The sequence below is a fragment of the Musca autumnalis genome, unplaced genomic scaffold (assembly GCF_047663935.1).
Source record: "Musca autumnalis isolate F117 unplaced genomic scaffold, ASM4766393v1 scaffold_2, whole genome shotgun sequence".
NCBI lineage: Eukaryota > Metazoa > Arthropoda > Insecta > Diptera > Muscidae > Musca > Musca autumnalis.
In genome coordinates this window covers 175,693,477-175,708,279 of record NW_027411755.1, presented here as the reverse complement: position 1 = coordinate 175,708,279, position 14,803 = coordinate 175,693,477, and the positions used below count along the sequence as shown (strand labels likewise).

General features: G+C 32.1%; 2 protein-coding genes across 6 annotated transcripts in view; one reads left to right on the top strand and one right to left on the bottom strand.

Annotated features, from left to right (window-relative positions):
- Positions 1-1,107: 1,107 nt before the first annotated feature.
- LOC141394875 (ATPase family gene 2 protein homolog A) lies at positions 1,108-9,434 on the top strand. The gene is made up of 3 exons (XM_073969977.1): positions 1,108-1,612; positions 1,678-2,220; positions 7,833-9,434. Exons 1-3 carry the CDS (start codon positions 1,192-1,194, stop codon positions 9,362-9,364), a joined length of 2,496 nt encoding a protein of 831 aa, XP_073826078.1. The 5' UTR covers positions 1,108-1,191; the 3' UTR covers positions 9,365-9,434.
- Positions 7,813-14,803, bottom strand: part of LOC141394876 (uncharacterized) — a 36,798-nt gene continuing 29,807 nt past the window's right edge. Inside the window, exons 4-7 of one of the 5 annotated variants that reach the window (XR_012410510.1) lie at positions 12,750-13,189; positions 12,579-12,677; positions 8,396-9,402; positions 7,813-8,326 (exon numbers count right to left, since the gene is read on the bottom strand). Coding sequence is in view for 2 of the 5 variants with exons in the window: in XM_073969978.1 (XP_073826079.1) it covers positions 9,387-9,402; positions 12,579-13,189 (627 nt within the window). In the remaining 3 variants the exon portion in view is untranslated. Of the gene's footprint in view, positions 9,403-12,578; positions 13,190-14,803 lie in introns of all 5 variants that reach the window. The other 4 variants (XR_012410509.1, XR_012410511.1, XM_073969979.1 and 1 more) reach the window with 4 other exon arrangements.

The following is a 14,803-nucleotide window of genomic DNA, read 5'->3' as shown; positions in this document are numbered from 1 at the left end:
AGAAGCACGCTTTCCTTGGAAAAGGGTCTTAAGAAGCACCCTTTCCTTGGGAAAGGGCCTTAAGAAGCACACTTTCCTTGGAAAAGGGTCTTAATAAGCACCCTTTCCTTGGGAAAGGGTCTTAAGAAGAACCCTTTTCTTGGGAAAGGATCTTAAGAAGTACCCTTTACTTAAGAAGCACCTTTTCCTTGGAAAAGGATCTTAAGAAGCACCTTTTCCTTGGAAAAGGATCTTAAGAAGCACCTTTTCCTTGGAAAAGGATCTTAAGAAGCACCTTTTCCTTGGAAAAGGATCTTAAGAAGCACCTTTTCCTTGGAAAAGGATCTTAAGAAGCACCTTTTCCTTGGAAAAGGATCTTAAGAAGCACCTTTTCCTTGGAAAAGGATCTTAAGAAGCACCTTTTCCTTGGAAAAGGATCTTAAGAAGCACCCTTTCCTCGGAAAAGGGTCTTAAGAAGCACCCTTTCCTTGGAAAATGGTCCTAAGAAGCACCTTTTCCTTGTAAAAGGATCTTAAGAAGCACCCCTTCCTTGGAAAAGGGTCTTAAGAAGAACACTTTCCTTGAAAAGGGTCTTAAGAAGCACAATTTTCTTTGAAAAGGGTCTTAAGAAGCACAATTTTCTTTGAAAAGGGTCTTCAGAAGCACAATTTTCTTTTAAAAGGGTCTTAAGAAGCACACTTTCTTTGGAAAAGGGTCTTAAGAAGCACCTTTTCCTTGGAAAAGGATCTTAAGAAGCACCCTTTCCTTGCGAAAGGGTCTTAAGAAGCACCTTTTCCTTGTAAAAGGATCTTAAGAAGCACCCTTTCGTTGGAAAAGGATCTTAAGAAGCACCCTTTCGTTGGAAAAGGGTCTTAAGAAGCACCCTTTCCTTTGAGAAGGGTCTTAAGAAGCACCCTTTACCTTGAAAAGGGTCTAAAGAAGCACCCTTTGGAATGTTGTGTTTGTATATGTCTGCTGACCACAAATAGGTTAGTAGTGTTCCCTACGTAAAATTTAAAATTCAAATATTTGTATATTTTCAACTCGTCCGTTATAATTTTTAAACTAATTTTTGAATCACCCTGTTTCTTCTTCTAACAACCCATATGTTCGCGGTATTGTGAATTATCACTCACATGCTGCTTTATTTTTGTAAACAAACACATGCCGCAAGTAGAATCATTTTAATGACCACTTCATAACTCCACCATAATGCCACCAAAATCATCAAATAAAAAGAGTTCAAATAAAGCTGCCGCTATTTGGTATAATTGTGAAACATGTGATACTCACATAACGGCAAATGATCGGGAAAAACATGAAAATGTTTGTCCAATAGAGAGCGGTCAGTATGAGACAAAAAAAGGTGAACCATTGGAATACATTGGTAAAGGCGGTATATTCTATACCAGCAGTATGGAAGTGAGAAAATTTGAAATTGAAGCACTAAAGGATATGCCCGAAAAGTATTTAAATAATTTAATATTTATTTCGGAAGGAGCAATACGTTTATCCGGGTTTCATATTGGACAACAATTAGTCATCAAGTCAGCTAAGGAGGATGTACTGCTGGTGCGTAGTGTTTGGCCAATACCAGATAAGTTTTTAACAACTGTATTTGTTAATGAAGAAGGTATGTAGTAGTAAAGTACAATATATACTTCTAATGTACTAAAAATTGTATTTTTCTTATTTCAGATTACAAATGTAATTGGTCTAACTACAAAGGTCACATTTGGCAAATACAAGCCCTGCCCAAAGGACAACCCACAACAGCAAAAACCATTTTATTAGAAATTCAAACAAAAACAAGTGAAGGAACCCAAGAAAATACAGATGATAATTTAAATGACCAACAGCTCAAAGATCTGGAGAGATTATTAAAACATGAACTAAAAAATCTTTGCTTTGCAATTAACACCGTTATCCACTATAATTTTTTCAACAAGCCTTTAAATTTGAAAATTGTGAGTGGAACAAATGTAAAGCATACAAATGCCGGCGAACTTGAAGCATCATTCAACAAATTAAGTTTAAACTCCTCTAGTCCATTTGGTGACATCTTTAAAATAACAAATTCAACTGAAGTTAAGATTTCAAATGGAAGAATGTTAGCCAGCAATTCTCCAGAGGATACAGACTACACAATTAGCAGAGAAGATATTGGTGGCCTCCATCAACAATTGGATATAATAGACGAGGCAATTGATTTTGCATTGGGTTTACGAGATATTCCAAAAGGTAGGTTGCTATTTGTTGTGTTCATGGTGAAACTTATAACAATTTCTTGTTCGTAGTGAAAAATGTTGCTAGAAATGAAGTTACATCGTCTGGTCATCGTGATTTTTTTTAAAAACATATTTTTGTAAGGACTATGAGGATTGGGTTTTTTATAGAAAAATTTTCAAAGATTTTTTTTTTTAAATTAGGTCGTGGATTTTTTAAAAATATTTTTCAATTACTATCAGGTCGTGAATTTTTCAAGATTATTTTTTCACAGAACATCTATCATGTCGTGGATTTTTAAAGAATATTACTATATCAGGTCGTGGATTTTTAAGGAATATTATTTTACAGACCATCTATCAGGTCGCGGAATTTTTAAGATTTTTTTTTTTCAAGGATATCATGTCGTGGATATTTCAAGAATATTTTTTCAAGGACTATAAGATCACAGATTTTTTAAAAAATATCTTTTGAAGGACTGTAAGGTCTTAGATTTTTTAAACAATATTTTTTTACGACTATCATGTCGTGGATTTTTAAATAATATTTTTTTCAAAGACTATCATGTCGTGGATTTTTTACAGAATATTTTTCAAGGATTATCATGTTGTGAATATTTTTTCAAAGACTATCAGATCGTGGATTTTTTAAAAAAAATATTTTTTTATGGACTATGAGGTCGTGGATTTTTTAAAGAATATTTTTCAAGGACTATCAGTTCGTGGATTTTTTAAAGAATATATTTTCAAGGACTATCAGGTCGTGGATGTTTTTAAGAATATTTTTTGAATGACTATCAGGTCGTGGATTTTTTAAAGAATATTTTTTCAAGGACTATCAGGTCGTGGATTTTTTTAAAGAATATTTTTTCAAGGACTATCAGGTCGTGGATTTTTTTAAAGAATATTTTTTCATGGACTATCAGGTCGTGGATTTTTTAAAGAATATTTTTTCAAGGCCTATCAGATCGAGGATTTTTTAAAGAATATTTTTTCAAGGACTATCAGGTCGTGGATTTTTTAAAGAATATTTTTTCATGGACATCAGGTCGTGGATTTTTTAAAGAATATTTTTTGAATGATTATCAGGTCGTGGATTTTTTTAAGAATATTTTTTGAATGACTATCAGGTCGTGGATTTTTTAAAGAATATTTTTTGAATGACTATCAGAGGTCGTGGATTTTTTAAAGAATATTTTTTCAAGGACTATCAGGTCGTGGATTTTTTTAAAGAATATTTTTTTATGGACTATCAGGTCGTGGATTTTTTAAAGAATATTTTTTCAAGGACTATCAGATCGAGGATTTTTTAAAGAATATTTTTTCAAGGACTATCAGGTCTTGGATTTTTTAAAGAATATTTTTTCAAGGACTATCAGATCGAGGATTTTTTAAGAATATTTTTCAAGGACTATCGGGTCGTGGATTTTTTTAAAGAATATTTTTTCATGGACTATCAGGTCGTGAATTTTCTAAAAAACATTTTTTCATGGACTGTCAGATCATGGATTTTTTTAAGAATATTTTTTTTCAAGGACTATCAGGTCGTTGATTTTTTAAAGAATATTTTTTATACCCTCAGCCTTTAGGCTAAAGAGGGTATTTACACTTTGATACGACGAAAAATGTGCCTCATCGAAATAATGGTTTTAGACCCCAAGTATGTTTGTACGATATCCGTTTCAGACAATTTTGAGTCGATCTAGCAATGTCCGTCCGTCTGTCTGTCTGTCCGTCTGTCTGTCTGTCTGTCTGGCTGGCTGGTGCGCACGATAACTGTCGAACGGATCAATCGATTCGGTTCAAATTTTGGGTATCGAAATATTTTGTCCAGATTCGATTTAAGTTCGAAGATGGGCCATATGGGTCCACTCCTTCAGGTACCTCCCCCACAAATGTTCAAAAATTGTCGCAAAACTTGTGCGCGCGATAACTCTTGTAGGGAATAACCGATTTGGTCCATACTTTGCACATCGTGTAATTTCTACCAAACTTAGATGAGGTTCCAATATGGACTCAATCGGTCCACTCCTTCGGATACCTTCCACACAAAACTTCGGAAAAGTTCAGTTTAGGACCTGGTCTCGAATCGCTTTGATTTTTGTTTACGCAAGTTGTATTCGCTGTCCTCTATACGACGCTGTAAGTTTTATTAGGGGCAAGTCCATACTTCCTAAGAAAATAGCCTGAAAGTTACAAAAAATCCTATGACACCGTGTGTAGTGGTTGGAGCGCACAATAACTTTCGAACGGATCTGCCGATTCGGTCCAAAATTTGGCTTTCGTAATATTTTTTCCAAACTTAGTACAAGTTCAAAGATGGATTATATCGGTCCAATCCTTCCGGTACCTCCCCTGCAAAAGTTCGAAAATGTTCGGAAAAATTGTGCGTACGATAAGTCTTGAAGGGAGTAACCGATTTGGTTCATCCTTTGCACATTATGAAATTTCTACCAGACTTAGATGAGGTTCCAATATGGACTCAATCGCTAAACTCCTTCGAGTACCTCCCACACAAAATTTCGGAAAAGTTCAGTTTAGGACCTGCTCTCGAATCGCCTTGGTTTTTGTTGTAACATCTTGTATTCACTGTTCCCTATACGAAGGTACAAGTTTCATCAGGGGCAAGTCCATATATCCCGAGAAAATGGCCGGAAAGTTGCAAAAAGCCCCTACGACACCTTGTGTAGTGGTAGGAGCGCAAGATAACTCTCGAACGGATCTGTCGATTCGGTTCAAAATTTGGCCTTCGTAATATTTTACCAAAACATAGTTTAAATTCGAAGATGGGCTATATCGGCCCACTCCTTCAGGTACCTCCCCCACAGAACGTCAGAAATGTTCGGAAAAATTTTGCGCACGATAACTCTTGAAGGGAGTGACCGATGTAATCCATACTTTGCACATCCTAATATATCTACCAGATATAGATCAGGTTCGAATATGGACTAAATTTGTCTACTCCTTCTGGTACCTCTCACACAAAATTTCGGATAAGTTCACTTTAAGACCTGCTATCGAATCACTTGGATTTTTGTTGAAGCTATTTGCATACGCTACCACCATTACGACGGTAAAAGTTTTTTCAGGGGTAAGTCCATATTTCTTGCGAAAACAGCCCGAAAGGTGTAAAAACCCCCTATGTCACCATATCGTCGGTGTCATGCTTAAGTGGTCCATACGCCATTTGCCTGATTCGAGAAAAACTCAAGTTAATATTTAAGGCCATACAGGATAAAAATGGTGCAATAATCCAATACTTTAAGAGCTCAGTTCTACTTAACTAAACTCATAGAATATATCAGTAGTTTATTTTGGTTAGATATCTGTGATAGACTAAAAGTTATGGCCAATTTTCATAATTGCAAAAAGTTGTTGAATTGTTCCATGGAATTTTTTTTCATGTTTTTGGCAGTTTGTGTCACATGAAACACGTTTTGTCACATTTCAACGAAACCACTTTTTATCAATCGTGTTCCACATCCCTTATATGAAGTGCTACTGTGGAGTTTAAAAATCAGGACTTTAAATGAAACATTTATTTTTCCCATATAAAAACAATAAGGACCATTATATAGGTCTCCTTAACATTTATTTAAGGGATTGCCTCCACTTATCACTATTTTTTTGTGGTAAAAATTTCGATCGGACAAAACGGATTGATATTTTGCATTTCTAAGGTAACATAAAACATTTAAACGCGTTTTTCTTATAATACCATTTTTGTAGTCGGTGTCCACACTAGCTTCAAGTCGAATGGACATTTTTGCGTATATTTTTGTGGAATTAAATCAAAATTTTTGCTCTGTTCCAGAACCTGCAAGAAGCTACTATTTTTTACTACGATAACATTTTTTCCTTTATGTTATCGGAAAAAATAGTAAAAATTAGTAGATTCTTGCAGTTCTGGAACAGACCATTTGTCTTTAAACTAGGGATTTTTTGTTTACACGATTGATAAATTTTCGTTTTCATATAACAATACAATATTCAAACATATTTGAATTTAGAAACTTTTATTCTTCAGTTTTTAAACCAAGTCCCTTAAAACAATTTGTTCCATACGCCACATTATTAGTAACTTGGCAAAAATGGAAAATTTTTTGTTCCAAACGCCATAATTTTTGGTGCGGAACAATTCGTTTTTGTCCCTTTTTGTTTCATACGCCAAACGACATGGATATGGAACTAAAAAGTTCAAAGTTGTTTTGTTCCATACGCCCGGCTTTATGGATATGGAACAAAACGACAAGATTTTTCGGGTCATAAAGCGGATATGGAACATACTAGCATCTGAATATCTCAGAAACTAAAAGAGATAGAGAAAAACCGACTAAAAAATCTGAAAGTGCATGCTTCAAAACCTTGTAAGGTACCTTTATCTCAAAATGTCAAAAATGGCGTATGGAACACTTAAGCATGACACCGACGATATGTGGCGGTCGAAGAACACGATAACTCTCGAACTGTTCAACCGATTTGGTCCAACATTTGGTCTTCGTTATATTATATCCAAACTTATACGGCGTTTATATTATAGTTTTTTGCAGGGTTAACCTTCTTTATGAGGATTTATTTGAAGTATACACAATGGAAATGGCATTTGAAATCCAGACCCACTGGGTTAACCCGGTTATATGTAAACGGCCTATTAGTCACATGGGCAATACCGGTCCACAACTTTCGGTACTTCTCCCCAATATTTAAAATATATCACTTTGGATCTCCTAATATTTTATCAAAATTTAGTTAAACTTCTAAAATGGCCAATATAGGTCTTCCCTAAGAGTACTGCCCTACAAAAGTTTAACATTTGTGTCTTAGCGCAGTTAATACCTATTCCACATTATTGTCGGCAAGTTCAAATGTCCAAAAAGGGCCAAATTCTGAAGAGACCTGAAATACATTCTATCTGTCCGGAGGTAAAAGTTTCGCTTCACTTTGGCTGAGGGTATATATCTGTCGGCAAAGCCGACTGACACTTTTTTACTTGTTTCAAGGACTATCAGGTCGTGGATTTTTTAAAGAATAATTTTTCAGGGACTATCAGCTGGTTTTTAAAGAATATTTTTTTTATGGACTATCAGGTCGTAGATTTTTTAAAGAATTTTTTTGAAGGACTATTTTAAGAATATTTTTTCAAGGACTATCAGATCGAGGATTTTTTAAAGAATATTTTTTCAAGGAGTATCAGGTCGTGGATTTTTTTAAAGAATATTTTTTCATGGACTATCAGGTCGTGGATTTTTTAAAGAATATTTGTTGAAGGACTATCAGGTCGAGAATTTTTTAAGAATATTTTTTGAATGACTTTTTCAAGAACTATCAAGTCGTGGATTTTTTAAAGAATATTTTTTTTTCATGGACTATCAGATCGTGGATTTTTAAAGAAGGTCGAGGATTTTTTTAACAATATTTTTTCAAGAACTATCACGTCGTGGATTTTTATATTTAAAGAATATTTTTTTAAGAATTATCGTTAGTGGAGTCTGTCATTCGTTTTTTTTTCATTTTTATCGTTAGAATAGTTTGGATTCCATTTTTTTTCTTTTTATTTCATTTTTCTTTCATATTCTATCACTGTGAAGGTAGTAAATACTCAATTACATTCTCTTCTCTTATTTCCAGGTGTTAAAATATCACGTGGTTTATTAATATATGGTTCCTCTGGATGTGGTAAAACAATGATATGTGAAGCAATGGCTACAAAATTACTACAAAAACAAAATCAAAGCAAATCTGCGGTATTTAAACCACTGATAATGCGTTTAAATACCAGTGAATTGTTTAGTAAATTCTTGGGAGAAACTGAAAAGAATTTAAGTATACAATTTGATAAAGTATTTCAACATTACCCGCAGCCATCGCTGGTAATAATTGAAGATGTTCATAATCTCTGCCCCAAACAAGAAACAAATGACGTTGTAAAACGGGTGGCAATAGCATTCTTTAGTCTATTGGATACCTTGGCCCATAAGAAAGAGGCACAACGGTGTTTTGTCCTCGCAACAACATCAAATATTGAAATGTTAAATCCCAGCATTAGAAGATGTGGACGTTTAGATTGTGAAGTAGAAGTGGCAGCACCAACGCCAGAGGGTAGAAAGGAAATTTTACAATGTCTATTAAGGAAAGTTGAAAAACATAAACTACAAGAGGAAGAAGTAAATGAAATTGCACAAATTACTCACGGTTTTGTGGGAGCTGACCTGGCCAACCTTATCTACAATGCCTCATTGAAAAACATTAAGAAAGCATCAACTGGCGATGGACTGCAAATGAATGATGTGAAGGACGCTTTGATGACTGTAAAACCCTCTGCCATGCGTGAGGTATTAATAGAATGCCCCAATGTTAGATGGTCGGATATAGGTGGCCAAGATGAACTGAAACTGAAATTGCAACAGGCCATAGAATGGCCTCTCAAACATGCTGAACAATTTCAACGGTTGGGCATCAAACCACCACGCGGTATTCTCATGTATGGTCCTCCTGGCTGTTCCAAAACAATGATAGCCAAAGCTTTGGCCACCGAGAGTCAACTTAATTTCCTTTCCATCAAAGGCCCCGAGTTATTTTCCATGTGGGTTGGTGAGTCTGAACGGGCTGTTAGAGAAGTTTTTCGCAAAGCCCGACAAGTGGCACCATCTATTGTGTTTTTCGATGAAATTGATGCCATTGGTGGAGAGCGAGCTGAGGGCTCTTCAGGTGGTTCCGGTAGTTCGGTAAAGGAACGTGTCTTAACACAACTGCTAACCGAAATGGATGGTGTTGAATCATTGCAAAATGTTACCATTGTTGCGGCCACAAATCGCCCGGATATGATTGACAAAGCATTATTGCGTCCCGGTCGTATTGATCGTATTATATATGTTGGATTACCCGGCGACGAAGCAAGGCGACAAATCTTCACCATCAAATTACAGAAAATGCCCTTGGCGGATGATGTTAGTATTGACGAATTGGTTCAACGTACAGAAGGTTATTCGGGTGCCGAAATACAAGCTGTCTGCCATGAAGCCGCGTTGAAGACATTAGAAGAAAGTTTTGACGCCACCGTTGTAACTATGACACAATTTGAGTATGCCTTAAGTGTGGTGAGGCCACGTACAAGTCCCCAGCTATTACGTTTATATGAAGAATATCAAAAGAAAACGTAATAATGGCGGTTTTCCGTTGAGTTTATGTAACTGGTCCACTGTAAATAAAAAAGAGCGAAAAAATGAAAAATACGTGTTTTTAAGGACTATCAGAGGTCGTGGAACTTTTAAAGAATATTTTTTGCAAGGACTATCAGGCCGTGGATTTTTAAGGAGTATTTTCTCAAGGACTCTCTGGAGTATTTTTTCATGGATTTTTAAAGACTATTTTTCAAGGACTATCAGGTCATGGATTGTTAAAAATTATTTTTCAAGGATTTTTATACATATTTTTCAAAGATATCGCGGATTTTTTAAGAATATTTTTCAAGCAAATCGTGGATTTTTTAAGAATATTTTTCAAGCAAATCGTGGGTTTTTTGAGAATATTTTTCAAGCTAATCGTGGAATTTTTTAAGAACATTTTTCCAGCAAATTTTGGATTATTTAATAATATTTTGCAAGCAAATAGTAGATTTTTTAAGAATATTGTTCAAGCAAATCATGGATTTTTTAGAATATTTTTCGAGCCAACCTTGGGTTTTTTAAAAAATATTGTGGATTTTTTAAGAACATTTTTCATTTTTTTTTCACTCATGGATTTTTTATGAATATTTTGCAATCAAATCGTGGATTTTTCTAAGAATATATTTTTTAAGAAATCGTGGATTTTTCTAAGAATTTTTTTTTAAGAAATCGTGGATTTTTATTTTAAAAAAGAAATTGTGGATTTTTTTAAAAAATGTTTTTAAGAAATAAAATATTGGATTGTTTTTAAAAATTTGTTTTTAAGAAATCGTGGATTTTTCTAAAAATATGTTTTTAAGAAATCGTGGATATTTTTAAAAATGTTTTTAAGAAATCGTGAATTTTTTAAAAATAAGTTTTTAAGAAATCGTGGATTTTTAAAGAAATCGTAGATTTTTAAAAAAGTTTTTACGAAATCGCGGATTTTTTAAAAATGTTTTTACGTAAGAAATCTTGGATTTTTTAAAAAATATACACGATCTCTTAAAAACATATTTTTTAAAAAATCGTGGATTTTTAAAAAAAACTGTTTTTAAAAAATCGTGGATTTTTTTAAAAAATACGTTTTTTAAAAATCGTGGATTTTTTAAAAAATATGTTTTTAAGAAATAGTGGATTTTTTTAAAAATAGTTTTTTAAGAAATCGTGGATATTTTTAAAAATGTTTTTAAGAAATCGTGAATTTTTAAAAAAATATGTTTTTAAGAAATCGTGGATTCTTTAAATTTTTTTTTAAGAAATCGTGGATTTTTTTAAAATTTTTTAGGAAATCGTGGATTTTTTTTTTTAAATATGTTTTTAAGAAATCGTGGATTTTTTTAAATTTTTTAGGAAATCGTGGATTTTTTTAAATTTTTTAGGAAATCGTGGATTTTTTTTAAATTTTTTAGGAAATCGTGGATTTTTTTTAAAATATGTTTTTAAGAAATAGTGGATTTTTTTTAAGAAATCGTGGATATTTTTAAAAATGTTTTTAAGCAATCGTGAATTTTTAAAAAATATGTTTTTAAGAAATCGTGCATTCTTTAAAAAAATTTTTTTTAGGAAATCGTGGATTTTTTTTAAATATGTTTTTAAGAAATCGTGAATTTTTTTTTTAAATTTTTTAGGAAATCGTGGATTTTTTTTAAAATGTTTTTAAGAAATAGTGGATTTTTCTAAAAATATGTTTTTAAGAAATCGTGGATATTTTTAAAAATGTTTTTAAGAAATCGTGAATTTTTAAAAAATATGTTTTTAAGAAATCGTGAATTCTTTAAAAAATATTTTTAAGAAATCGTGGATTTTTTAAAATTTTTTAGGAAATCATGGATTTGTTTTAAAATACGTTTTTAAGAAATCGTGGATTTTTTTTAAATTTTTTAGGAAATCGTGGATTTTTTTAAATATGTTTTTAAGAAATAGTGGATTTTTCTAAAAATATGTTTTTAAGAAATCGTGGATATTTTTAAAAATGTTTTTAAGAAATCGTGAATTTTTAAAAAATATGTTTTTAAGAAATCGTGGATTCTTTAAAATTTTTTTTAAGAAATCGTGGATTTTTTTTAAAATTTTTTAGAAAATCATGGATTTGTTTTAAAATACGTTTTTAAGAAATCCTGGATTTTTTTTAAATCTTTTAGGAAATCGTGGATTTTTTTAAAATATGTTTTTAAGAAATAGTGGATTTTTCTAAAAATATTTTTTTAAGAAATCGCGGATATTTTTAAAAATGTTTTTAAGAAATCGCGAAATTTTAAAAAATATGTTTTTAAGAAATCGTGGATTCTTTAAAAATTTTTTTTAAGAAATCGTGTTTTTTTTAAATTTTTTTAGGAAATCGTGGATTTTTTTTTTTTTAATATGTTTTTAAGAAATCGTGGATTTTTTTTAAAAATATGTTTTTAAGAAGTCGTGGATTTTTTTAAAAATATGTTTTTAAGAAATCGTGGATTTTTTAAGAAATTGTGAATTTTCCAAGAAAATTTTTTAGCTAATTGTGGAATTTTTTGAATATTTTGTAGAGAAATTGTAGGTTTTTAAGAATATATTTCAAGGAAATTTTGGATTTTTTTGAATATTTTGTGGGGAAATTTTGTTTCCTTAATAATATTTTTCAAGCAAATTGTCGATTTTTTTTTTTTGAAAATATTTTTCAAGGAAATCGTGATTTTTTAATACATTTTTATCATGGTATAAGTAAAGAGGTAGATTTAAATGAAAAAAATCTAAAGAACCCTTGTTTTTCTTGAATTCCTAAAACTTCAAAGTAAAAGCAACAAGTGCGTTTGTTTACAATCCATTTTTTGAGCATTTTATAAAAAACGCGAAAAATGAAAGAAGAGTTAAGTTTTCTCCACATAATCGAGTTGTGAATATGATAAACTGATTGTTTCAATGCAAATCTCACCAATTTCTTCCATACAAATGGTCTAAAAACAATTTTAAAAATCATTGAATTCGATTGTTTTTAAAATTGTTTGGCATAGTATTCAAACACCACACACACATACACAGTTTGTTTATATTGTTTTGAAGTTTTAGGCATACTCGAATGAAAAAAAATTTAATTTACATAAAGCTTTGGCTAACCTTTCTTATTAAACCATGATTTTTATCTTTCATTTTATATACCAATCTTTAATTTAAATGACATCTGAGTATGTATGTGTGTGTTTCTGTCGATCATTGACCTTTCTATTTGAATTACAGGTGTTGATTGATTTACCATTTGCTATGTTTTTTCATGTGTCGTCTCAGCGACGATGATTGTGTGAATTTCCAATAGCATGTGGGACATTCAAAAGGTTTCTCGCCACTGTGGGTTCTGCAAAAGCGAAATAACAACAACAAATAACAATTACTTTGTCTAATTTCTTTTTTTATCAATACATCGAACCTCATGTGGTTGATTAGATTTGATTTTTTGCCAAAAATCTTATCACATTCACTGCATTTATGTTTACGTACACCGCGATGCACCATTGTCAGGTGAGCACTCAACGATGCATGTTTGGTAAATGTTGTCTCACATAGATGACAAAAAATCTCACCATTTCTTCGTTCCAGGTGACTCCTCGTATCGGTGGTAGTGGTAGCTTGATGAACATTTTGATGTCGTTTTAAATCTCGTTTCGATTTAAATGCCCTGCTACACATGTCACATGAATAATTACGTTCTGTGGCGTGTGTCAGTTTGTGCGCCTTAAAATTCGATGAAGTTGCAAAAAAAGCTGAACAAATTTCACATTGAAAACGTTTACGATCGGCGGCGTCGTTGTGAGTACAACGTTGATGCAATAAAAGTTTTGTTGATGTAATAAATTCTCGTGAACAGAACTGCAAAGAAAGGCAAACAAATAAGATATCAGGAGATTGTTGAATGCAAACAGAACAAAATACTTAAAGAGAGTGTTAACGAATTCAAAGAGAACTGAATAGTTTATTAAGAATAATATTGCAATAATAGTTAGCACGCGAACATATAGCATTAATTATGGACTTGTGGTTTGATATACGAGTACATACATAATGGTGACAATAATATTTAATAACTTCTTATATGACGAAAAAATCAGTTTGTCAGCAAATTGCATCACAATAGTTATGCCTTATAAGGTGTTTACTTTGCAGTATTTATTAATTTAACCCATACCGAATAAGATTAACAAAGTTTGCTCAAGTAGACGTATTTTTCGCATCCACCTAAATAAATGACAGCTATAAAGATAAATTCCAAGCATGTAGTGTTGACATAGATACCTTTTTTAGATTATGTATTAAAAAAACGATCAACAAGCAAGTGCTTTTAGCCGACTTTTTTATTTTACACTACAATACGAACATAATATGGAGCCACTAATGGTTACAAACAGAACAAGTAAGTAAAGACTAGAGTCAGGACGTGGTCGACTTTGTGATACTCTACACCACTAACCCAGTGCATAAGCTTTTTACAGTTCAAAATTTGTTTTATGGAGATGCTAAAATTGTTCCCCACCCTGACATAAAATACCAGATGAATTAAGGCCAACTGAATCAAAATAATAACAGTCACACTATCGGAATCAAGGCATTTTCATAAATCTACATTGATTACTTCAACGCTACATATGTCCAATAGATAACATGAAATCCTCCGAACACAACGATTAGCCGGTATACTTTCTTTATCAGGTTCTTCCCTTGGAACATGCCCAGTAGAAGCAGATATACATATGTATGTATGCACAAGGAAAATAAAATTCAAAAATGGGAAATTGGGTTAGTTCTGCATTGTTTTTCTATAATTTTAGTATTTTATCACTTTTGGTAACAGCCAATTGTATATCGCTGTCGGCGAAACCGACTGATGCATCTTAAATTGTTTAATATTAGTGTGTATCTTTATGTGTTTCAAATTTAAAACAATCTTTTTGTTCCGTCGGGCGTTTATTTGTTTAACCCGAAAAGATTAAAAATCTAGCAAATTAGTAAATGCTATTACTACGTACAGATTTTCTTTACACAATATCCCATAAACAATAGGCGTTCATGTACCTTTATGCATCGTCAAGCTTGTTAAAGTTATGAGTACAATATAAAAGTCTGATTAACTACAATTTTAATACAAATAAAAATGTTTATCTAAAACGTAATTGCAGAAAATTTGATTACAGTTATAATACAGTGACTGCCAAAAATAAAAAGGACAATGAAATGGAACTTTAAAACAAGTAAAAAATTTATCAGTTGTCATAGTTGGTGGCTGTAGGGTTTTTACAGCTTTAAGGTAATTATCTCAGTCAGAATGGACTAACCTCCAACAAAAATTATGCTGTCACAATATAAACGGCGAGGACTACTTGCTGTAAAAAATTCAAAATGTTAGTATTGATGTCCCTTGCCAAAAAAAAAATAAAAATTTTTTTGGGATGTATCCGAAGGAGTGGACCGATATAGTCCTTATTTGAA